Consider the following 26,307-nt stretch of genomic DNA (forward strand, 5'->3'; position numbering starts at 1 on the left):
GAGTTAGTTGAACCGCAAAGACATCAAGTAATAAAACAAAGCACACTTATGTTTTAAAATCTTGATTAACAGCATACAGGAGCTGAGGCAAGAATGTGGGCAACAGATGGATAACAAATGAGTGCAGCCGAGCAGGACAAGCAGCAGTGTGAACAGTGTGAATATCCAGCATAGCCAGGGCTTGGAGGACAACCCGGCATGGGTTCATCTGCAATGAGAGAGAATACAGCTGTCAACTTCAACCTGTGATGTCGGGAATGGGTGGAGCCAATACGTATTTCAGAAGATCCGCCCCTTTGTCAAACAACTCATTCATAGAGAAACAGCCATAATTTATACAGTGTCAGGCAGTAAAAAGGTGGCAAGGGCAGGACCAATTGGAACTACTTTGCTATATACAAATAATGTGCAGATGCACGTGCATTAGTTCCAATTAGTCCTGCCCCTTGCCACCTTCTTCCCCAGCCAGTAATGTGTAAATTCCGGCTGTCTGTCTATGCACTGGTTGGTTGACAAAGGGGGGGAGCACCTGAAACATATCAGCCCCACCCATCCTCGACATTACAGGTTGGAGTTGACAGCTGCACTCTTTCTCTTTGTGGCTGCATGTCCCGCTGACTTGCACACCAATCCCTGGCTGTGCTAGGTGAGGGGGAGGGAGATGGAGAGAGAGAGAGAGAGAGTGGCACCCCTCTAGGAAAAGTGCCTGTATGCACATGCCTACACTGCCTAATGGTAAATCTGGCCCTGAAAACATGTCCATTTACCTCCACCTGCCCATAGACTTGTTCATTAGCTCTTTTTTCCTCTGTTCTTAGATGAAGGAAAAAACTGAACATAGTAACATCCATTCCAGTCTGCTCCGATTCAGCACGGGATCTCTTTACGGGTCCCCTGCTGATCTTAATGGATGTTGCCCATGTCAAATTATCCATACTAGATAAAATATTTTTTAAGTACATGGGTGTAGATACACTTTAGGAGAAATTATGAGAACAGAAAGAACACTTTTCATTGAACCCAAGCATAGGTTCACTATGTCAATTCAGGGCAAAGCATCAGGTTTGACCATTCAAGGTAAAGTAAAAAGTTTGCTTTAAAGTGGTTGTAAACTCTTACATATACCCAGTGAAGTAACTATCCTCTATTGATACACAGAAAAGAATCAAATCACCCTACATAGGTTGTACCTGTTTATCTGTAGTCTTCTCTTATCTACAGCCAAAAGTGCAGAATTTATAAAGCTTGCCTGAGTGTTCAGAAAAAAGGGAGGGGGAGAGCTCAGTGAGGAGAGCTCTGAAAGCTGATTGGAGGGAAGGGACATACCTCCCTTCACACAGCACACAGGAACAGACCTGAGGCTGTCAATCTGCTAGAGTTCCCTCCCCTGTCACCTTTTATCTTTTGTTAAAAATTGACTAGTGCAGATAGCAGAGGAATGAAGCAGCAGACAGTAATTACACTTAGTGCTCTGGACAGAGACCACGAGACCAAAAGAAATCGCTATCTAAATGGCTGTTTTTATTTACCTTAACCCACAGTCATATGATCCCACAGCCCCACATCTTCTCCTCTGTTTACTTGCTGCTTGGAGTCCTTCTTTAGATGTCCACAACACTGCCTATGTGATGTAGACACTTCCTATTGGATGGCTGCTGGCAGGGTCCTCTCAAGAGGACTGATGTCATCACAGGGGGTGGTAGGGGACTGCTGGTCTCAGGACATCATCACAGTGCTGGATTAGTGGTCTTCTACACCAGAGCCGGTGATGGTAATGGACCTGGATTGATGACTTAGGTGAGTATTGCTGGCTTCACCAGGTAGAAGGGGTGGGAGGGAGGGGATGATATAAATGTTAGTTTTATCCTGGAATGGGGATTTAATCCTTAACCTGTCCCCAGCATATACCTACTTTTCCTGTTTAGCCAAGGACTCATTAGTTACACAGGACTTTCTGTTTACTCCTAGCGACTAAACATAGTGACTGGGGAGTGAAAGAATTGTAAGTATATATGTATGTGAAGGTCTCCATGAAGGTAAACTTGTAAATTTGCCCTGCATAGACAAAACACAGATTCATGGTATTAAACCCAAAAATAGAAATATAATATATTGCATCTTACTAATCCTTAAAAGAGGAGTACAGCCGAAGCTCTTTTGCGCTACTCTTTTGCAATCTTCGTTCTGCACTTCTGTGACCCGTTTTTAGCTGTAAGCTGATGACTAACATCACTCAGCCGGTCCAGGCTGGGGAAAGATCCTGACTTTAAAGTCGGGATCCACCCCAGAGCCTGGTGTGGCACCTGGCTCAGCTGCTCCCTCCCTCTCCACAGCCTAGCACTCTAGCGAGCACGGGAGGGCTGAGCAGACAGTGGTGACTGGCAGTCACAGCGCTCTGTTCAGAGCGGCAGTGAGAACTCAGTGATCAGTGGTCATGTGAGTTCTCATACTTATAGCCGGTGGGGGACAGATGCAGAATCGGACCAATGCTGCATCCACCTAGGTAGGTACTTAATTGGGGGGAACAAGCCCATACTTCTCTTTTAAATGTGATGGCTGCATTTGTTTCCTTTTTGTAGATTTTTTTTTCCTTTCCTTTTCACCCGGTGTTCTGACCAGTAACTCCGCTCTGAATGAAGAAGTGACAGCGTAACCTTTCGACAGCAGCATTGTCGATCTGGGGGAAGGGTTTTAGATGGACCTGACTAACAAATTAAAAAACTCCAGCTAACGCAATTTAAAGTGGAACTGAACTTCCCAGTATACTGCCCACCACCTTCCAATGAAGTGGTGGTTAAATCCCTTGCCAGCCACTGTCATCTTCCTCCAGGTGCCATTTTTTCAGCCTCTTGATTGCCCGATGGAGAGGTGACATTATCCCATGCACGTACACAGGAGGCAATCATACCAGCTCTGTCAAAGCGTGCTGGAAATGCACACTGAGTTGCTCATGCACAACCCAGTATACATTCTGTACAAAACTGTGAGCAGGCAGGTAAGTTTGTATTAATGTAGAGGAGACATTGCATGTCTATTCTGAAATAAAAAGCTGCCTGCTGGCAGTTTTACAAAAGTTAGATTTATTTCCACTTTATCACTTTTTCTTTTTTCTTTATTTCCTTTTGCTTTTGAGTAAAGGTTTTACATAAATAAGTAAAAGCTGACCATTGTAAACTCCCCACTCAGTGTTAAATGGTTTGTCTCAAACCTCTAACTGCCACTTTTTCTGGGCAGCTTGATCTGTTAAAGGAAGTTGAAAAATAAAAGACTTACGGGCTGGATCACCAGGTGAAAATAAAGGAAAAAGGTCAAAAAAATTAATGCAGTTTAGGGATTGATAAGCCGCAATATAATACATTTTTATTTTTGGGTTTGATGCTGCTTTATGGTCTCATTCAGCTAAGTAACTGGCAAGTGCCCTGTGCAGTGCCCCCCAAAGGCCCTATCTTGGGGCATCAGTGTACTGGTGGACTGTGCCTGCCCCTGAATTTATAATGCTTTCCTCATTGGGCCCCTACTAGATTGCATGTAAAAGGTTACACCAACAGTCCAGACTGTATATGGCTTCTCTGTGTCCAGCATCTGTCCTCAAAGTAGTATTAAACCCTCAGCATTTTTTATCCTAACACATTGTAGTACAGTATAGTACACTAATCTTCCCAGTGAATGTCTGTGCAGGGGCCGTGTCAAGTCTGATTACTGGAGGACAGTCAGACTATGCTCCCAGTACAGCCAGAAAACTGACCACTCTGGGAGGGATGTGCTCTCATGCCTAGCATGGTCAGTTTGAAATAGGAAAGCAGGGGGACTGGCAGGTTCACCAGTTATTTCACACAACACAAGCAATACAAAGAAAACAGGAAGCTTTTTAACACAAGTTCATGGTACAACAGGCACATATCAGGAATACGAAATGTTGGGGTAACATATTTTTTAACAGTGGACAGCGCAGTCTTCAGCCACTCTGCTAATTTGAAGGAGGGGGAGGAGAAAGGAGCAAGGGAGTGCCTTTCCATCCTAGGCTATAAGGTTGAGTGTCTATTGATGCACACAGTGTTGGGAGATAGAACTCTAATCCCTGCATGCAAGGGTGGCTTCAAAGGAGGATGCTGCAAGTGAAAGGAGTCACCCTGAAACATTAAACCTGGGGTAGTGGTCATGACACCAACTGGAACATAAACAAGGGTTAAAAAATAAAGAAGCTGCATACTCAGTAAGTGATTAACTCAGCTGCTAAAAGTGCTTACTTGAGGGGTAAAGTGGTTCTGAAGGTTTGAATTTTTTATTAAAATAATAAAGCACGTCATACTTACATGCTCTGTGGAATGATTTTGCACAGGGTAGCCCCAATTCCCCACTTCTCCGGTCCCCCGCCGGAACATCTGGCTCCTCCCCATTGCCGCATGCCCCCAGAGAAAGCTGCTTGTGTATGCTTGCTCCCAAGCCATCTCTGTGTGTCTATACTGGCTGTGATTGACAGCAGTGGGAGCCAATGGCTACTACAATAGGAAGAAGGGTCAGCCGCACACCGGAGGATAGATGAATGTGTGTATTTATTGATTCATAGGACACACAAAACACCAGGACATGAATACAGGACCTGTTAACGCGTTTCACACGATATCATGCTTAATCATAATCATAAGTTATGTTTAAGCACGAGATTGTGTGAAACCCGTTAACAGGTCCTGTATTCATGTCCTGGTGTTTTGTGTGTCCTATGGATCAATAAATACACACTATATTCATCTATCCTCCGGTGTGCGGCTGACCCTTCTTCCTATTACATCGTGTGTGGTGGCGAGCCAGAGCCTGCACCTGTTGTGGATTGATCTGGATTGTTTGCCTGAGCGGTATACCTTTTGTTCTTTGGATTCAGCCAATGGCTACTGCTGTGGTATCTCAGCCAATGAGGAGAGAGAGACCAGGGACAGCAGCCACTCTCGTGCACATCAAAGGATTAAGATTGGGCTCAGGTAACTATTGGGGGAGGGGAGTACAACAACAGACACACTAAAGGTTTTTTACCTCCATGCATGAAGGTAAAAAACTTTACCCTTTACAACCTCTTTAATACTACTTTTAAATTATTTTCTCCTATATCCCTAGATTATCCAGCTTTTGCAAAGTTTTATGCTACATATTAACAAATATCAAATACATTTTAAATGGAATGAATATTCACAATTCACACTAGCTGTAACAATTCCAGACATTTCATGTGTTGGGAGAATGGGAAAAATTATTTTATTTATATTTCTGAGTCTTAATTCGTTAGACAAGATGCACTTTCTGAGAAGAAGTGCTGCAACATGATAAAGTGAAGGAATGCTAAACTGTATTGATAGAGCTAAATATATCATAATTATAATATAAGGTCAGAGATCAATCAGGGTGTGTGTGGGGGGGGGGGGGGTTTACAGCCAACAAGAAAGGGTGAGTTAAGTGGCTCTTAAGAGCCATCACATTCAGTGTTTCTATGGAAATAACTTAGAAATGGTGTTCAAATATGGATGCTAGAGATCGTGCTTGACATTCCTCTAAACAGTTCCTAGATCTAGCAGACCTAAAAAGCTAGTTCTCAGTCTAAATAATATTTTTTTAATCTTCCAAAGAACATGATTACAACTGAGAAGAATACATTATCATTAATGTTCTTGCCAGAAATGAAAAATCTTTATATTTGATGAAATGAAGAATAATTAGTGTACTTAGCAAATACAGTTTGCTAAGTACACTGTAGGAGCCATCTAGATTTCACTGTATACTACTAGCTACACTCAGTAGTCTTTACTCTAATTAGATTAGAAAATTATGATTTTTGATTGGTTTATAAGGGTCATGGCACTTTGTACCTAGACTCTACACTTTGCATCGCATTAGTGAATAAGCTAATAATGTGAAAAATTTTTCCTAAAATTTGATTGGTTATTATAACACTCAAAACTTAGGAGATCACCTTTGTTATTTGTATTGGTTTATAAAGATTGACAATCAATACATGTTGTACAAAGACTTAGACAATCCATTATTTGATAATGATCTGATAAATTTGAACACTGTAACAACAATTAAAAAACTATTCAATTGACTAGTCATTCCGCTATTGAAAAAGTTATATTGTCACTATATCTATATAATAAATACATGGCGTAACAGAAAAAAAATCATATCTAATCTGTTGTCATTAAGAATACCAACAGACATCTTATCTTTCATCTCAAATTATTACACATCTATCCTTGAATATCCATGAATATATTATGTAACACAATGCCTCCAAACAAATAATCAGAGTACTACTAGTGTTGTCAGAATAAACCTCTTTCACTACTGAAAATATTAAGATAAGAATGGCCCAGGAATACATAGAACTTTTGCTATTACCAAATTTATTATTTTTATATACCAGCTTACTGTATGTGGTGTAAAAATAACTATGGTATGTCATATAATTATTATCATGTTCACATGTACTGCACACCAGTGCTCCGAGCATCTGCCTCACTATGTCTGTTTATAATCTTTATCCTACACATATTCCTTGGGTTACCTGTAATGACAAACCAAGAAAGAAAGAAAGAAAGAAAGAAAGAAAGAAAGAAAGAAAGAAAGAAAAAAGCCTGCACAAATGCCTGTAAACTTATATATGCTGCATATACAGTATGTTTTAAAGTAGTTATCCAGAAATATTTGCCAAAGCATTTGCATGGCTAAACATCATCCTCACATAAAGGTAATAATCACTTGGTCTCATACTTTTCTATCTAAGGAATAATCAGTTGCTAGCATTCTTACATTAAATTCATAATAACATGCTAAGACTTTTTATAAAACATATGTAAACATATCTACTTTCCATGTAATCTAGAAAAAATCCATTCTATTCTATTATGAGAACATCACATGAAAACAAATAAAGATCATGCAGTGATGGGTAGAATGTTACCTTGGCTGGGAGTTTGCTGGAGCTGCACTCAGGTACCAGGCACAGTGACAGTTCAGACAGACAGTCCCTTCTTCTGACACTCTGGCTGTGACTGTGTGTCCCTGTACGGTAACTTTACCTCTCTTATAGGCTAGCAGTGATCGCTCTCTCCTTCCATGGGCTACACATCTCATTTTCAGAGCTCAGTTAAGTTTCTAGTTTGGTTTAATCTATTTCACTTTGTAAAGACACCTGTGCAATCCACCTTGTCTATTCTGATCCATGCACTCTACCAACCTCCTGTATACATAATACTTTGTTGCTGTTATTTCCCACCCCTTCTATATCTCATCACTCTATAGGTATCCTTTAAATCTGACAGCCTATTTTTCCCTGTTTTTCACTACTTAGTACTAAGTAAGACCTTAAAGTTTTCCAGATAATTTTTAAACCTTTTTTGAACCCTCTCTGCCCCTGTCCTAGAGCTCAGTGTGGTATCAGCCTGGATCTCTCTCTCATCTGCTGCATCTCTGCATCTCTCCCCCTTCTCTTTCTCTCCTCCTAGCTGTTCGTTTGAGCAGTTGGAGGTTTTGCAGAGGAATCTGACAGCACTGGGCTGGATGATCTCTACATGTGATCACAGTCTGTATTCACACTGCAGCCTGGTGGGAGAGTGGAGCTCTGGATTGCAAAGGTCATGAACTTCCATTGCCATGTCTACTGTTGGCTGGTGGATCATCATTTACTACACCTATAGAGGAGTGCTGAGTGAACTCACCTGCATTTCAAAGAGATGTCTGTTTTACTTGATGTCACTTGAAAAATGTCAGCCATAGATTTTTAGAAAAAAGCCCAACTCCAGGAAAAGAAAATCCAACCCTCTACCACTCTCTACCTAGTGACAAGTGTGAAATGCTTGTTTAGTTTAGAGGCAGAGTTTTAACATAAGTTCATATACTGTATGTGCGGGTCAGAAAAGCATGCTTAATCAAACTCATTCCTACCCCACAGGCAAAAAGTGCTGCTCTTTGGATGCAGATGAATCCTTAATGGCACCCCCATGCATGGAAAAAACAGCATATATTCACTTGCATGAAACCACATCATGCCACACGGGTTCATGTGGTGAGCTGTTAGGAGAGGGTCAGGGACTTCTTTCCCCATATTTCTCACGGGTACCTGCGGTGTGCATTTGCAAACATGCATGCATGTCCTGCACATATGTGAACCTAAACTAAGCGGTAAATACAGACCTAAAGTCAGTTAGCTGCAGCCGATAATCAGTGTATTCTGATAGCGTTGGGTGCCACTATCAGAATTGTTGGAATACAGTGTTCATGTAGAGATACAGTGCCTTGAAAAAGTATTCATACCCCTTGAAATTTTCCAGATTTTGTAATGTTACAACCAAAAACATAATTGTATTTTACTTGGATTTTATGTGATAGACCAACACAAAGTGGCACATAATTGTGAAGGAAAATGATAAATGGTTTTCAAGTCTTTTTGTGGATGTCTCTACCAGCTTTGCACATCTAGAGAGTGAAATTTTTGCCTATTCTTCTTTGCAAAATAGCTCAAGCTCTTTCAGATTGGATGGAGAGCATCTGTGAACAGCAATTTTCAAGTCTTGCCACAGATTTTCAGTTGGATTTAGGTCTGGACTTCGACTGGCCATTCTAACACATGAATATGCTTTGATCCAAACTATTCCATTCTAGCTCTGGCTGTATGTTTAGGGTCGTTTTCCTTCTGGAAGGTGAAGCTCTGCCCCAACCTCAAGTCTTTTGCAGACTCTAACAGGTTTTCTTCTAAGATTTCCCTGTATTTGACTCCATCCATATTCCCATCAACTCTGACCAGCTTCCCTGTCCCTGCTGAAGAAAAGCATCCCCACAACATGATGCTGGCATCGCCATGCTTCATGGTGAGGATGGTGTGTTCAGGGTGTGTTCAGGGTGATGTGCAGTGTTAGTTTTCCACCACTCATAGTATTTGGCTGTTAGGCCAAAAAGTTAATATTTGGTCTCATCTGACCAGAGCACCTTCTTCCACATGTTTGCTGTGTCCCCCACATGGCTTCTCGCAAACTGCAAACAGGACTTCTTATGGCTTTTTTTTCTTCTTGCCTTTCTTCTTGCCACTCTTCCATAAAGGCCAGATTTGTGGAGTGCACGTGTTAGGGATCCGGGTATGACCAGAAATGTGTGGGAACACAGGTGTAGTCAGGGCTGGAGAGGTGGAATGGTCAGGCAGGCCGTTTGGTACTGTTAAGCACAGCCTGGAGGCGTCTCTAGCAGCCCACAGCACGGGGTTCCTCAGGGCGCAGGGTCTAAGTCCAAATCTGCTTATTCACCAGGGCCCCTGATGGTGGGGATGGACTTGGAGCAGACTGAGACCAGGTCACGACCCCTGAGTACATCCGGCAATGGTAGAGAGCGTCATCAGAGGTGTGCAGGGAAAGGAGCCTGACGTGCAGAGGCTGGCAGACCTGGTAACAGAGACAGATCCGTGCGGGATGGATGGATCATCTGGGTAGCATAAGGCGTAGTCAGGCAGGCCAGGTCAGCAACGTGCGGGCAGCGAAGTACCAGAGGAGCAGGCAGAGAATGGTCAGGGTCACAAGCCAGGTTAAGTAACTCACAGGCAGCGCGGTACAGAGGATCAGGCAGAAGGATGGTCAGGCAAGCCAGGGGTTAAACAGGAGACGGTCAGCAGGGTCAGTAACAATGCAGAGGTCGGCAACAGAAGATTCACAGGATACCAGATACAGGGGCTCATGGGAAACAAACACTAAGGCACTGATTGCAGGCCTGGTCCTGCTTAAATAGACCTCCTGCAATCAGCCTCAGGTGATGGCTGCCAGCCAGCAGACCCTGGCTGCTGAAAGCACCCTCTGGTAGGAGCTGATACTGCAGCCCACAGAGCAAGTGAGCCACAGCACCACCAGTGGAGTCCATTCCTGACACTGTGTGGAGAGGCTGTGTTGGACTGTGGTCTGCTAAACCCCAGGTAGGCCCAAGAAGCCTGGGGCTAAAGTGCCCTGCTCAGGCCCAGGGAGGATGGTGGATCCTGGGCTTGAGTTCAGCAGTAGGAGGCCCCTGGAGGAGCCTAGTACCGGCCTTGAATTTCCACCTATCGAGGACCTGGCAACGGCCCTGAAGAAGGGGGAGGACTACGGAGCCTACAGGGATTGGGTGGCAGCCCGAGTCAGGACCATCGAAAAGGAGGAGGCGAAGCTTGGGAAATTGAGCTTGGAGCTCAAGAAGCTCTGTCAGACCTACCAGCGGGTCTGGAGCTCAAAACGGCAGGCCTTAAAGCCAGAATTGGAGGCCCTGGAGAAACGTGTAGCCCTTCAGAGCAAGTATGTGGTGGCACTAAAGAAGAGAAGCGGTATGCTCCGTTAAATGTTTTTGAATGAGGCCCACTTCAAAGCTGCAAGGAGTAAGAGTCAGGCGGTGGCGAGAGGTTCGGTGGAAGAGGTCTCCTCAATGGAGGATTCCGAGGTGGTGAGCGGTGAGGAGCTGAGGCAGGGGCAGAGCTCGCTGCACCTTCTCCAAAGACGGCGGCTATTGATATGGAGGACGCCGAGGACTTGGGGATTTCGGAGTCCCTCTTACTCAGGCAGCGCTCTGCCGATTGGGGAACCTTGGTGGAGGAGGCGGAGTCAGCGGAACCGGCTGGAGCTCTCAGTTTCTCAGAGGAAGTGGAGGTGGGTCTACAGGCACGTCACTTCCGGTTCTCATCGGAAGAGTCAGGGTATGATGGAGATGACGTCATGCCACAGAAGCCGGCAAAGGTGTTTACCAAAGAGTGGGCAGCCTATGTGAAGCTCCATCGCATCCCCAGCTCAGTTGAGAGTTGGCTGCTGATCAAGGCGGGGGAACTGCTACCTGTGGACGTGGTTAAGGACTCTGCTCAACCGGGTAATGTGCCTGAGGACTCTGGTACATCAGGTAAAGTATCGGTGGGCTTGTCTGAGGTACAGGGTCCCCCTGAGGGTCTGTGGGCGGGTGCTGCTGTTTCCCTGGCCCCTTTAGTCCTGGCCCCGCCGGGTTCAGCGTCCCGGAAAGGCAGTGGTGCTCCGGGTGTGGTGTCAGTCCCTCTGGGTTCCCCGGTTGGGGTTATAGTCTCCCCAGGTCAAGTTACCAAGAGTGTCCCCCCTGTCAGGGTGGGCTCCATGCTTTCATGTCCTTTGGGTTCTGGTATGTCTGAGTCAGCCCAGGTGGGCCCTGTACTCCCTGTTGTGGCTCTCCCCATCCCTGAGCCTTCTGTTTCTGGGGCCCCGGTGGCAGGTATGCCGGCAGTACTGCCGGTGAGTTGTTCGGTTGCGGTGAGAGGCGGCCAGGAGCGAGCTAGGCCGTTCCAGGCTCGTGCGGGGAACCTGCCCACCTCGGCAGCATGTAGGAACGTGGTCCAGCTCAAATGGACTGGGGAGGGCCCCCCATTAAGCCGTAGAGAGGTAAAAAAAAGGGTACTGGAGATGTGTTTAGAGCGGTAGATATCTATGCTTTCATAGCCCCTGTTGGAACGGGGGAGTACGATGTTTCATTCATGCGGCCGGAGTTGCTAGACTTATTCTGGCAAAAGTATGAGGGGGGGTATGCTCAGAGCCCGAGGTGGGCTGGTCTTGCCACAAAACTCGTTTCCAGGCAGAATATTATAAAAAAAGTTACCATCCTGGCCCGGGACGAGTCAGTGCCGGCATCGGACATTGTGGTGTGGTTGGGGAGGTATGGGGACGTTATGGGGCCCTGCACAAGATCCTTGATGAGAGAAAGATCTGGACGGGTAGGTGGACGGCCACGGTGCGGCTGCGAGTTGAAGGGAACATGTTGCAGCACATCCCTTCCTCTGCCTTTCTTGGAAGGGATAGGCTAGTTGTTTTTTATGCAGGCCAGCCACGGGTGTGCCACCACTGCGGTAGCAAGGGGAATTTTGTGGCCACGTGCCCGGTAATGCACTGCTCCCTGTGCCAAGAGATTGGGCACTTGGCCAGGGACTGTAATAAGATAAGGTGTAACCTGTGTGGCACCCTTTGCCACTCGTACAACCAGTGTCCCGAGGCTCTCCACAACCTGCCAGAAGGTGCGCTTGAGGCGGAGTTGGATCGGATTGACACTGAGGAGGCTGAGTTGGAGGCAGAGAGGAGGGCTGTTTCAGCTCCGGTGGCGGAGCTGGAAGGGGGAGGGGAAGTCTCTGAGGCCCCTTCAGTGGTAGTTGCCCCTGGTGAGTCTGTCCTGGTCCAGTCCCCTGTAGTCCCTTCTCCTATAAGTTCCCCTGCTGTGTCTGCTCCCCCTCCGGGGAAAGGGAGAAAGTTGGTGGAGGCTGCCAGGGGGGCAGGGGAGGTGGGGCCTAGGTCAGGTCAGGCCAAGTTAGGGCCTTCTGCGCTGGCTCCCCCGGTTCTCCTTCCCCTCAGGTGGGGTAAGACCCCTAAGGAGTGTCCCCAGGTTGCCCAAGGTCCTGCTCAGGGTGGGCAGGATGGGGCTCCGGCAGGGGATGGGTGGACGGTGGTAGGTAAAACTAAAACTGTCCTCTCTTCTGCTGGGTCGGTACCCTCTCTGGAGGTGGAGGATCTGACCCTGGCTAACAAGTTTGGGTCTCTGTCGGGGGAGGAGAATGGGATCTCTAGTGACCCAGCCTCCCTGATGGAGGATGAGGAGGTAGGAGGGTCCCTAAAAAGGCCGGGAGACCCTGCTAAGTCCAGGAAGAAGAAGGTTAAGAAATGCCAATTACATTAATGGCAGCTCCCGCCCCGTTAAAGGTGGCAACCATTAATGTTTCCAGCCTAAGATCTGTAAGTGCTAGAGAAACAGCTTTATTTTTGATCAGTGGTATGGATGCTGATATTTTCTTTTTGCAAGAGACCAGGTTGGCCGGCTTAGCGGATATCCATCCGTGGAGGAACATCAGGCCTGTGGCCGCTGCCTGCTGATCTCGGGTGGTGGGATCTGTCCCTAATTTCCTTCTCCTTCACCCCCCCTAGATTTTGTGAGGTGAATTTCCCTTTTTGAAAGGCTGCAGATACTCCGCTCCATTTCTTAGTCTTCTTCAGACGGTTTTGTATTATGTTTAAGTGAGTAGGTATTTGCATGTTTTGTGTAGGCTTTGTTTAGGCCTTAAAGGCCACAAGTAGTAGTTTATATGGAAATTGTACACATTTTCTGCTCATGAGGGGGCCAGGATAGGTCCTATGTGGGTATTGTCCTATTTTTTTGTTGAGTGTCTGAAATGGCGGCTGCTGTTCCCTTTGCCATAAAGGCCTATGTATGTTTGCATATGCACTGATCATGAGTTTCCCTTTCAGGTATTAGACTTTTCATTACATTATGAGCCATAAAGGCGGGTTATGTATGTTTACTCTTCCCAGGGACTTTGGGACTTTTTGGCTCAGTATTATGCTTATGTTTGTAAATATTTATTTATTTATACTTTTTGTAATTTTGTATGAAATTAGTGTTGCTGGCTTTGTATGCTAACAATACAATAAAAAAATCTCCATTCCTGACAGCACGACTAATAGTTGTACTGTGCACAGATTCTCCCACCTGAGCTGTGGATCACTGCAGCTCCTCCAGAGTTATCTTGGCCCCTTCTCTGATTAATGTTCTCCTTGCCCAACCTGTCAGTTTAAGTAGATGGCCATGTATTGGTAGGTTTGCAGTTGTGCCATGCTCTTTCCATTTTTGGATGATGGATTGAACAGTGCTCATGTTCAATGCTTGCAATATTTTTGGTAACCTAACCCTACTTTAAACTTCTCCACAACTTTATCTCTGACCTGTCTGGTGTGTTCCTTGGCCTTCATGATGCTGTTTGTTCACTAATGTTCTCAAACAAACCTCTGAGGGCTTCACAGAACAACTGTATTTATACTTAGGTTAAATTACACACAAGTGGATTCTATTTACTAATTAGGTGACTTCTGAAGGCAATTGGTTCCACTAGATTTTAGTTAGGGGTATAAAAATAAAGGGGGCTGAATACAAATGCATGCCACACATTTCAGATTTTTATTTGTTCAAAATTTTGAAAACCATTTGTCATTTTCCTTCCACTTCACAATTATATGCCACTTTGTGTTGGTCTATCACATGAAACAATAAATTTACGTTTTTGGTTGTAACATGACAAAATGTGGAAAATTTCAAGGGGTATGAATAAGTTTTCAAGGCACTGTATATTCTTCAACCAGTAGATGTCAGTGTTTATAAGTTTGTTTCTGCATCTATGACTATACTCTATGTCTTCTTCCTGAATAAAGTTCCTGTTTCCTGTTTGTGGAGAAGCAGCAGATAAACACATGTGGACTGTGCATTGTCTGTTCTGTAGGGCTATATACAGAATTCCTAACAAGAATATAGTGTCCCAGTGGGGGGATTCCTCTATCCACCTTGTTTAACTAAAGCTGGTCATATAGTAGTAGAATTTTGTTTGCAAATGTCACACCGCCATTCAGCAATCTCCTAGACAAAATGAATTAACCCTTGCAGTGGGGGGGGGGGCACAAGGAGGTCTTTTTCAATTCCCTGGAGATGGGCTTTAGGTTTTCTTTACACCAACAGAATTTTGTTAGAAAACTTTTATTATTTATTAATATTATTTATTATTAATAGTTAATGGGGTAAAACTGGCATTCGTATTCAACTGGCCAGAGTGAATTACTTCTCTGGCACATTATTTGGTTTGAGTTTACTCTGTGGTAAAAGCGGATGCCCAGTTGCGATCTATCTATATATTTGTCTGCCTATTTTTCTATGGATCAAGGATAAAAGGGCTGATTGGCTGTAAAGCTGATACTCCAGACAAAATGGTCCTGCTGTTTATCCTCCATAAAGGGGTATACCTTCTTCCCCATTTTACAGTCGAGACTGGGCACGCCGACGGGACAGCAGTGTAGAGTTGCAACTCTTCGTTTCTGAACTCTAAGAAGAAATCTACCTCTTGACACAGCGATCGATCTAGGAGAGGGATCAGCCAAAAGGGATCAGCCTCTAAGAGACGTACTTGCAAACAGTATAGAAGCTCCATAAGCCCTTCATATCAAAGAATCAGAATTTTTTGAGAAGAGGTCAGAAGTGTAATGTGAATCATAGCTTTTTAATGTACAATAAAGACTATACAGAAAAAATGTCAGGAGTACAACGTACAACATACACTATACAGAGAATGGGTCAAAAGTATCATGTACAGTGTAACATAGACTATAGAAAGAAAAGAGAGAAGTTTAATGCACAGCATAGACAATGCAGAGAAGGGGCCAGGAGTAACATATACTGTTTAGAATACACAGTGTTTGTCGGTCTTAAGTTTTTTACTTTGATTGTGAATAAGCAATGAAAAATACGTAAGCCAAGAACATGTTGAGCGTGTGTCGCCTAATTTTCTAGTCAGTATTGTGTGTTTTTTACATGTGTTTTGCTCTGGCCAGAGTAGATTACTTCTCTGGCACATTATTTGGTCTGAGTTTACTCTGTGGTAAAAGTGGATGCCCGGTTGGGATCTATCTATCTATCTATATATTTTCCTGTCTATTTTTTATGGATCAAGGATAAAAGATCTGATTGGCTGTAAAGCTTATACTCTGGGAAAAAAGGTCCTTCTGTCTATCCTCCGTAAAGGGGTATACCTTCTTCCCCATTTTACAGTCGAGACTGGGCACGCCGACGGGACAGCAGTGCAGAGTTCCAACTCTTCGTTTCCGAACTCTAAGAAGCGATCTACCTTTTTACACAGCGATCGACCTAGGAGAGGGATCAGCCATTAAGAGACGTACTTGTGAATAGTATAGAATCTCCATAAGCCCTTCATATCAAAGAAACAGAATTTGTTGAGAACAGGTCAGAAATGTAATGTGAAACATAGCTTTTTATGTACAGTAAAGTCTATACAGGAAAAAGTTTTTTCTGTATAGTCTTTACTGTACATAAAAAAGCTATGTTTCACATTACATTTCTGACCTGTTCTCAACAAATTCTGATTCTTTGATATGAAGGACTTATGGAGCTTCTATACTATCCGCAAGTACGTCTCTTAATGGCTGATCCCTCTCCTAGGTCGATTGCTGTGTAAAAAGGTAGATCGCTTCTTAGAGTTCGGAAACGAAGAGTTGGAACTCTGCACTGCTGTCCCATCGGCGTGCCCAGTCTCGACTGTAAAACAGGGAAGAAGGTATACCCCTTTACGGAGGATAGACAGAAGGACCTTTTTTCCTCTCCCTCTCCTACGTACAACATACACTATACAGAGAATGGGTCAAAAGTATAATGTACAGTGTAACATAGACTATAGAAAGAAAAGAGAAGAGTTTAATGCACTGAATAGACAATGCAGAGAAGGGCCCAGGAGTAACATATACTGTTTAGAGTACACAGTTAGTGTTTGTCGGTCTTAAGTTTTTTACTTTGATAGTGAATAAGCAATGAAAAATATGTGAGCCAAAAACATGTTGAGCGTGTGTCGTCTAATTTTCTTTTCAGTATTGTGTGTTTTTTACATGTGTTGTGCTCTGGCCAGAGTGGATTACTTCTCTGGCACATTATTTGGTCTGAGTTTACTCTGTGGTAAAAGTGGATGCCTGGTTGGGATCTATCTATTTATATATTTGTCTTTCTATTTTTTTATGGATCAAGGATATATAGAGCTGATTGGCTGTAATGCTGATACTCCGGGCAAAAAGGTCCTGCTGTCTATCCTCCGTAAAAGGGTATACCTTCTTCCCCATTTTACAGTTGAGACTGGGCACACCGATGGGAGAGCAGTGCAGAGTTCCAACTCTTTGTTTCCGAACTCTAAGAAGCAATCTACCTCTTTACACAGCGATCGACCTAGGAGAGGGATCAGCCAAGAGGGATCAGCCGCTAAGAGACGTACTTGCGAACAGTATAGAAGCTCCATAAGCCCTTCATATCAAAGAATCAGAATTTTTTGAGAAGAGGTCAGAAGTGTAATGTGAAGCGAAGCATAGCTGTTTAATGTACGATAAAGACTATACAGAAAAAAGGTCAGGAGTACAACGTACAACATACACTATACAGAGAATGGATCAAAAGTATCATGTACAGTGTAACATAGACTATAGAAAGAAAAGAGAGTCGTTTAATGCACAGCATAGACAATGCAGAGAAGGGGCAAGGAGTAACATATACTGTTTAGAGTACACAGTTAGTGTTTGTTGGTCTTGCGTTTTTTACTTTGATTGTGAATAAGCAATTAAAAATATATAAGCCAAAAACATGTTGAGCGTGTGTTGTCTAATGTTCTTGTCAGTATTGTGTTTTTTTTTTACATGTGTTGTGCTTTGCCTAAAGTGGAATACTTCTCTGGCACATTATTTGGTCTGAGTTTACTCTGTGGTAAAAGCGGATGCCTGGTTGGGATCTATCTATCTATTTATTTGTCTGTCTATTTTTCTATGGATCAAGGATATATAGAGCTGATTGGCTGTAATGCTGATACTCCGGGCAAAAAGGTCCTGCTGTCTATCCCCCGTAAAAGGGTATACCTTCTTCCCCATTTTACAGTTGAGACTGGGCACACCGATGGCAGAGCAGTGCAGAGTTCCAACTCTTCGTTTCCGGACTCTAAGAAGCAATCTACCTCTTTACACAGCGATCGACCTAGGAGAGGGATCAGCCAAGAGGGATCAGCCGCTAAGAGACGTACTTGCGAACAGTATAGAAGCTCCATAAGCCCTTCATATCAAAGAATCAGAATTTTTTGAGAAGAGGTCAGAAGTGTAATGTGAAGCATAGCTTTTTAATGTACAATAAGGACTATACAGAAAAAAGGTCAGGAGTACAACGTACAACATACACTATACAGAGAATGGGTCAAAAATATAATGTACAGTGTAACATAGACTATAGAAAGAAAAGAGAGAAGTTTAATGCACAGCATAGACAATGCAGAGAAGGGGCCAGGAGTAACATATACTGTTTAGAGTACACAGTGTTTGTCGGTCTTAAGTTTTTTACTTTGATTGTGAATAAGCAATGAAAAATATGTGAGCCAAGAACATGTTGAACATGTGTCGCCTAATTTTCTTATCAGTATTGTGTTTTTTACATGTGTTGTGCTCTGGCTAGAGTGTATTACTTCTCCGGCACATTATTGTTCTGAGTTTACTCTGTGGTAAAAGCGGATGCCCGGGGGGGGATCTATCTATCTATATATTTGTCTGTCTATTTTTCTATGGATAAAGGATACAAGGGCTGATTGGCTGTCAAGCTGACACTCCGGGCAAAAAGGTCCTGCTGTCTATCCTCCATAAAGGGGTATACCTTCTTCCCCGTTTTACAGTCGAGACTGGGCACACCGACGGGACAGCAGTGCAGAGTTCCAACTCTTCATTTCTGAACTCTAAGAAGTGATCTACCTCTTTACACAGCGATCAGCCTAGGAGAGGGATCAGCCGCTAAGAGACGTACTTGCGAACAGTATAGAAGCTCCATAAGCCCTTCATATCAAAGAATCAGAACTTGTTGAGAAGAGGTCAGAAGTGTAATGTGAAACATTGCTTTTTAATGTACAATGAAGACTATACGGAAAAAAGGTCAGGAGTACAACGTACAACATACACTTTACAGAGAATGGGGCAAAAGTATCATGTACAGTGTAACATAGACTATAGAAAGAAAAGAGAGAAGTTTAATGCACAGCATAGACAATGCAGAGAAGGGGCAAGGAGTAACATATACTGTTTAGAGTACACAGTGTTTGTCGGTCTTAAGTTTTTTACTTTGATTGTGAATAAGCAATGAAAAATATGTGAGCCAAGAACATGTTGAACATGTGTCGCCTAATTTTCTTATCAGTATTGTGTTTTTTACATGTGTTGTGCTCTGGCCAGAGTGTATTACTTCTCCGGCATATTATTTGGTCTGAGTTTACTCTGCGGTAAAAGCGGATGCCTGGTTGGGAACTATCTATCTATATATTTGTCTGTCTATTTTTCTATGGATCAAGGATAAAAGGGCTGATTGGCTGTAAAGCTAATACTCCGGACAAAATGGTCCTGCTGTCTATCCTCCGTAAAGGGGTATACCTTCTTCCCCGTTTTACAGTCGAGACTGGGCATGCTGACGGGACAGCAGTGCAGAGTTCCAGCTCTTCGTTTCTGAACTCTAAGAAGCGATCTACCTCTTTACACAGCGATCGACTTAGGAGATGTCAAGGTCCTACCTTTTTCCAGAGGTTGTGCTGCTTCATGTGCTGGCATCCATCTTGGGTTTCTGCAAAGAGCATGGTGGGAGTCTTTTATGCCTTCAGGCCTCTGAGGTCCATCCCCCAGAGGGGTGTGGTTGATTACATATAAGTCTGTTGTCCGCACATGCCCTTTGCATTCGTGTCTTGTGTGTTAGTGTTGCAACAGCTCTGTTTATACTCTCGTGACTCTCCTGAAATCTGACTCGGCTTGTGACTAGACCATTCTCTGTTTTTTTCTTTGATCTGACCTCCCGTTGCTGAACCCGGCCTGTGACCTGTGATTCTTGTCTACTGTTCTGTACCGCTTGTCCCATTGTTGTCGACCCGGCCTGCCCGACTACGGTATTGTCTGATCTGTTTCTTACCAGCTACACACCATTGGCGGCAGCCATTACCGCAGCTGGGGTGTCTCGGGGGCCGTGACCTGGTTCCTGGCTGCGTCAAGTCCATCCCCACCATCAGGGGCCCTGGTGAAGGGCAGCCTGGGACTTAGACTCCGCGCCCTGAGGGACTCCGGTCTGTGGGTGGTGGTTGCCCTGACAGGAGAGGGATCAGCAAAGAGGGATCAGCCTCTAAGAGACGTACTTGCGAACAGTATAGAAGCTCCATAAGCCCTTCATATCAAAGAATCAGAACTTGTTGAGAAGAGGTCAGAAGTGTAATGTGAAACACAGCTTTTTTATCTACAATAAAGACTATACAGAAAAAAAGGTCAGGAGTACAACGTACAACATACACTATACAGAGAATGGGTCAAAAATATCATGTGCAGTGCAACATAGACTATAGAAAGAAAAGAGAGAAGTTTAATGCACAACACAGACAATGCAGAGAAGAGGCAAGGAGTAACATATCCTGTTTAGAGTACACAGTTAGTGTTTGTCGGTCTTAAGTTTTTTACGTTGATTGTGAATAAGCAATGAAAAATATGTGGGCCAAGAACATGTTGAGTGTGTGTCGCCTAATTTCTTGTCAGTATTGTGTTTTTTACATGTGTTGTGCTCTGACCAGAGTGGATTACTTCTCTGGCACATTATTGTTCTGAGTTTACTCTGTGGTAAAAGCGGATGCCTGGTGGGGATCTATCTATCTATATATTTGTCTGTCTATTTTTCTATGGATCAAGGATAAAAGGGCTGATTGGCTGTAAAGCTGATACTCTGGGCAAAAATGTCCTGCTGTCTATCCTCCGTAAAGGGGCACGCCGACGGGACAGCAGTGCAGAGTTCAAACTCTTCGTTTCCAAACTCTAAGAAGCAATCTACCTCTTTACACAGCAATCAACCTTTGAGAGGGATCGGCCAAGAGGGATCAGCCGCTAAGAGATTTACTTGCAAACAGTATTGAAGCTCCATAAGCCCTTCATATCAAAGAATCAGAATTTGATGAGAAGAGGTCAGAAGTGTAATGTGAAGCATAGCTTTTTAATCTACAATAAAGACTATACAGAAAAAAGGTCAGGAGTACAACGTAAAACATACACTATACAGAGAATGGGTCACAAGTATCATGTACAGTGTAACATAGACTATAGAAAGAAAAGAGAGTAGTTTAATGCACAGCATAGACAATGCAGAGAAGGGGCAAGGAGTAACATATACTGTTTAGAGTACACAGTTAGTGTTTGTCGGTCTTAAGTTTTTTACTTTGATTGTGAATAAGCAATTAAAAATATGTGAGCCAAAAACATGTTGAGCGTGTGTCGTCTAATGTTCTTGTCAGTATTGTGTGTTTTTTACATGTGTTTTGCTCTGCCCAGAGTGGATTACTTCTCTGACACATTATTTGGTCTGAGTTTACTCTGTGGTAAAAGCGGATGCCCAGTGGGGATCTATCTATCTATATATTTGTCTGTCTACTTTTCTATGGATCAAGGATAAAAGGGCTGATTGACTGTAAAACTGATACTCCGGGCAAAAAGATCCTGCTGTCTATCCTCTGTGAAGGGGTATACCTTCTTCCCCGTTTTAAAGTCGAGACTGGGCACGCCGATGGGACAGCAGTGCAGAGTTCCAACTCTTCGTTTCCGAACTCTAAAAAGCAATCTACCTCTTTACACAGCGATCGGCCTACCCGGCACCCGAAGCCGTGGCCTCGATTTTTGGCGCGGCCAACCCGGATCGCTGGGCATCAGCCCGGGCTGCTGCCGCTCCATTCCCCGGTCCCCGCCGATCATCCAGACTCCCCAGGGCCCCCCTCACCGGCCCTGGGTCCATCCCCGACCACCGGGTACCAGCTCGCCCGGAGCAGCCACTTGTTCACTTGCTCCGGCGCTCCCGCGCCCCATCCGCTGCCATCCGGACCCCTGAGCCTGCTGCCGAGGTCCCCACCAACACCCTGAAGGGACCACAGACACTCCGTCCCTCCAGCGGAGCTCCGGCAGTCCGAAACGGCTTGAGACCTACCACGGCACCCGAAGTCGCGGTGTTTCCTGCCGGCCGTGGCCGATATCTCGGCGGGAATTGCAGCCGCGGCGGGACGCCTCCGCTCCTCCGGGGAAGCTACCACCACCACCACCGGTCCTGCTAATACCTAGGAGTGATCCACCTCCACCCCGACGCTCCAGGACACCAGGTACTCCACCTAAGGCACCCACTACCCACCAGGGAGCCCAACCACCATCACACCGCCAGCCACCAGGGACACACTCAGGGATCCCACCATCCACCGGAAACCCCAAATCACCAGGGACCCTAAGCCACTATCCCTCCAGGGATCGCTACTACCCCACCAGGGATAGCATGGCGACCATCCCACCAGGGATCGCCTGCCCACCACCCCACCTGGGACTACCAGCCAACCACCCCACCAGGGACCGCTAGCCCACCACCCTGCCTTCCGGCACGCTATTCCCTCTGGCGAAGCCCCAGCGACTCGTGGCCCACCACGACCCCTGAAGCCACGGTCTTTCCTACCGGCCGCAACAGATCACGGAGGAGCGCAACCCACGTAGGGCCGACGATCGCTACCGCGACGCCCCGCTCGACCCTGACGACGACCCTTCAACACCTCCTGACGCTGCGCCCTTTAGCACCTTCAGCGCCTCCCGACGCCGAGCCCTCAGCACCTGACGCCTGGCCTCAATTTCTCCAGTCACCGAGCCTCCAGCATCACCAGTCGCCGTGCCTACCAACACCCCCAGTAATCACACCCTACGACCCCTCCGCTCGCCGAACCACTGGACCCACCGAAGACGTGCCGCAGCACCCACGGACGCCAGCATACTGCACCCACAGACTGCAGCCAGCCAGCTGCTGCCCTCCACCCTCACTCTCCCCCTACAGAAGGACTCAAATGGACTCCTCCACGGTGATACAGATTCCCCACATCACCTTGCCCTGACCTGTATCCCTTCACCTCCCCTGACCCGACCATCACTCCCCTCACCCCAGCATGCCACCTGCACTCCTCCTCATTTTCCTCTCCACCATCCCAAAAATCCCCTCCCTCTACCCGCCTACCCCCCAAAACAGCTCTACACTGCCCCTTCACTTCTCCCCTCTCTCCACTACGGCACTCACCACCTCCTCCTGCTACTCCACTCCCCCGTCGACCCACGTGCCACCACTATCAGACCCACATGCTCCTGCACTTCCCATCACCATGCCACCTTCCTCACCCTTCTCCTTCTCCTATCCGCTGGGGACATCTCCCCGAACCCTGGCCCCTCACCTCCTCTAGGGACCCCCCTGCTCCCGCTAGCCGCCGTAACCCCCTCAACCTTATACCTGTGCCCCTACCTCCCCGCATCCATCCCCCCTCTCTCGGTTGCACTGCTGAACGCCTGCTCGGTCTGCAACAAGCTTACCGCCATCCATGACCTCTTTATCTCCCACTCTCTCAACCTCCTAGCCATCACCAAAACCTGGGTACAGGCCACTGACTCCACCTCCCCTGCGGCACTCTCCTATGGAGGTCTCGTCTGGTCCCATTCACCAAGACTGAGCGGTCACAAAGGTGGTGGTGTCAGCCTGCTCCTATCACCACTGAGCACCTTCCAGGTCCTCCCTAACCCCCTCTCCCTAACATTCTCCTCCTTCGAGGCTCAGTGCATCCGGCTCTTCACCCCCACCCCCCTAAGGATCGCAGTGATCTACAGGCCTCCCGGATCCATACCCCGCTTCCTGGATGACTTCGCCGTCTGGCTTCCCTTCTTCCTCTCTGAGCTACCGACCATCATCCTTGGGGACTTCAATATCCCCATCAACGACAACAGCCCGGCTACTTCCCAACTCCTCCACCTAACCTCCTCCTTCGTGCTCACACAGCACACTCAATCCTCCACCCACATCAATGGGAACACCCTGGACCTCGTCTTCTCCCACCTCTGTACCCTCAACCCACTAACACCCCCTTCCCTCTCTCCGACCACCACCTCCTCACGTTCTCCATCTCCCCTTCCCCTAACTCCCCCCCCCAGAGTGCCAAACCATCACCAGCTGCAACCTCCGCAACCTGAACCCGGCCCCCCTCCACTCGGCTGCCGACCGCCTACACGACAGCATCCTTCCACTGTCATGTCCTGACCTAGCCACCACCACGCACAACGACTCACTTTCAGCTACCCTAGACTCTCTGGCACCCCTAACCACACGCTACATCAAACCTAGACCGCTCCAACCATGGCAGAACAACCACACTAAATGCCTCAAACGCCGCAGTCGCACGCTAGAGAGACTATGGCGCAAAACCAGGTCCCCTCGTGCATTCTCCCTCTACAAATCTGCCTTCCTCACTTACACCTCCTCCCTCCATGCCGCCAAGCAGGCTTACTTCGTAAACCTGATCAACACCCTCTCCTCCTACCCTCGCCGACTCTTCTCCACCTTCAACTCCCTACTCTCCCCCCCCCCCTCCACTCAGTACCTCACTCACCGCCCGTGAGATTGCCACTCATTTCCACAACAAGATTGATGCAATCCGTAAGGACATAGTCAACTCGCAATCTACCTCCCACATAGCCTCCCCCCCCATCTCCCCCTCATCTTTTCCCTCCTCTGACCTCGCAACCGCACTGCTCCCCACAACACCCAAGACCCCGCTTACCGTAACCCCCCCAGCTCTGCACTCCTTCAGCCCCGCTACCACTGAGGAAGTCACCAGGGTCTTCTCAGAAGCCCGCCTCACTACCTGCCCCCTGCACCCTATCCCCTCTCAACTCCTCCGGTCACCCCCCTCTCCCCTCATCTGCTCCCTCACCCACATCTTCAATCTCTCCCTCTCTACCGGCGTATTCCCCTCCCCCCTAAAGCATGCGGACATCACCCCCATACTCAAAAAGCCCTCCCTGGACCCCACTGACCCAAACAACGTCAGACCTCTGTGTGTGTACATGTCTGTGTGTGTGTACAGGTGTCTCTGTTTGTGTGTGTTTGTTGGTGGCGAGTAACTCTTATGGCCTGGCTAGTAGCTCAGGACTTGAAATTTTAAGCCCTGCTCTAGGGTGTATGTTTTCAGAACATATACAATCTTCTTAGGGTTTTATGTAATCCTTAGACCTAAAATGAACTGTGTGCAAAAAAAAAAACCAAAACAAAAAAAAAATGCGAAAATAGCTCTGGCAGTGAAAGGGCTAAACTTCCAAGGCAGATTTAAATTAGATTCATGGCTGTTAAAAACTCCTTAGTACTGCTATTTTTTTTACATACCTCTTTGGGTATGTGAGAGGCAGTGCATTTGTTTGGGAATGTCTCTCTTGTATAACCAGCAGGGGTCCTCAAATTATGAGATTATCAAAAGGAGTATTAGACCAAGCTTATATATCAAGACAATCATTCTAATTTAAAGTGGAAATTCAGTCAAAAACCAACTAAGGCTAAATCTACTCCCGCTCCCATATTAAGTCTATTCTATGTGAAAAAAAAGAGACTTATAATTACCTATTCTGAAGCCACTCTAATTTGGTCACATGATCAGGTCCCATTGCTGGCTTCAGTGTAGAGGAGGGGCAGCCGACAATGGATGCCCATGGTAAACCCAAGGGTGACTTCTAGGGTTGCCCCCTCATCCCTTTAAACTTGAACACATATTAATTACACAGGTTCTGAGGCTAATTTAATTCAGATAAGGCACTAAGTGAGTTTAATTACCACCTTAATCAGCCACAAAACCTGTGTAATTAATATGTGTTTGGGTTTAAAGGGATGAGGCAGCAACCCTAGTGACGTCACCGCACAGGCATTTGCAACCAGTGTCAGCATTCTCGCTCCTCCACTGAAGCCGCTGCTGGAGAGATGACTCGCAAGTGACCAAACCAGACCGACTTCAGAATAGATAAGCGTATGTATTTTTTTCTTTCACAGGGTAAACCTTATTCAACCCACAAAGCATGTTGTATGAGGCGCCTTCTTTGCATTAACTCAAACATGCTTACTTTGCCTGGAAAAAATGTGGTATGGAAAGAACTGAGCTATGTATAGAAAACAAGATGGGAGTTTGAGAAAACTTAATGGTAAAATCAACAGGCAGCTCAGCTCTAGACAAGTCTTGAAAAATGTGAACAAGGCTTAATTAGAGAAAAACCATAGATCATCCACATAGAGCTCAAGGGCAATTAGTATTTTCAGATGTGAGAGCATAGCTTTAATTAGAGTAAAAAATGTCAGAGTATACAAATGGTTAATAAGCTACAAATTCCATTCAGAAAAATATCTTTATATATCTTGTAGAAAGATTATGTTTTGCGGACCATATTTTTTTTTTTTGCACACCAGGCTTTCTATTCTCTTTGGTGTGAATTCTAACAAACTGCTTTCTGCTGAAAATGTATTTTAAAATATCATCTTTACTTTCTTGGTATGTAGACAAACTACATTCAGAATAAAATTACCACTAAGCTATTATTAGAAATTGCAGCAGTAGCTGCATTTAAACATAAGCAGCTGACAGCAAACGTTAATGCATTTTGTTGATTAGAAGATAGACATTGTGTTTATATGCAACTGTTTTTTTTTATCAAGAACCATCTAAAAAAGTATATTCTATGAGAGAGACTTCAGAGTTCATTTACTAAAGGCAAACAGACTCTGCAAGTGCAGTTGCTCCAAGGCAACACTTAACTTTGCAACGAATACCCAACCACATGCAAGGAAATAAAAAAAGCTGCATTTTTTCTTGAACATAACTGAATATTGGAAGTTAGCAAAGCGTCCCCCTCATTTAGGCTACATTCT

The 26,307-nt window shown here is 45.6% G+C and overlaps 2 protein-coding genes across 2 annotated transcripts in view; one reads left to right on the forward strand and one right to left on the reverse strand.

The window, feature by feature from the left end:
- The window catches only part of KCNJ4 (potassium inwardly rectifying channel subfamily J member 4), a 339,135-nt gene extending 331,634 nt beyond the window's left edge, over window positions 1–7,501 (reverse strand). Inside the window, exon 1 of the mRNA XM_089674269.1 lies at window positions 6,950–7,501. The gene's annotated coding sequence lies outside the window, so the exon portion shown is untranslated. The remainder of the gene's footprint in view (window positions 1–6,949) is intronic.
- A 3,004-nt stretch (window positions 7,502–10,505) lies between these two features.
- The window catches only part of LOC149464669 (uncharacterized), a 145,630-nt gene continuing 129,828 nt past the window's right edge, over window positions 10,506–26,307 (forward strand). The window contains exon 1 of the mRNA XM_089674296.1: window positions 10,506–11,243. Within this exon, the coding sequence (XP_089530422.1) occupies window positions 10,506–11,243 (738 nt within the window). The remainder of the gene's footprint in view (window positions 11,244–26,307) is intronic.

Source organism: Staurois parvus, unplaced genomic scaffold (genome assembly GCF_062004578.1).
Source record: "Staurois parvus isolate SC_StPar_1 unplaced genomic scaffold, SC_StPar_1.0 ptg000149l, whole genome shotgun sequence".
NCBI classification, from domain to species: Eukaryota; Metazoa; Chordata; class Amphibia; order Anura; family Ranidae; genus Staurois; species Staurois parvus.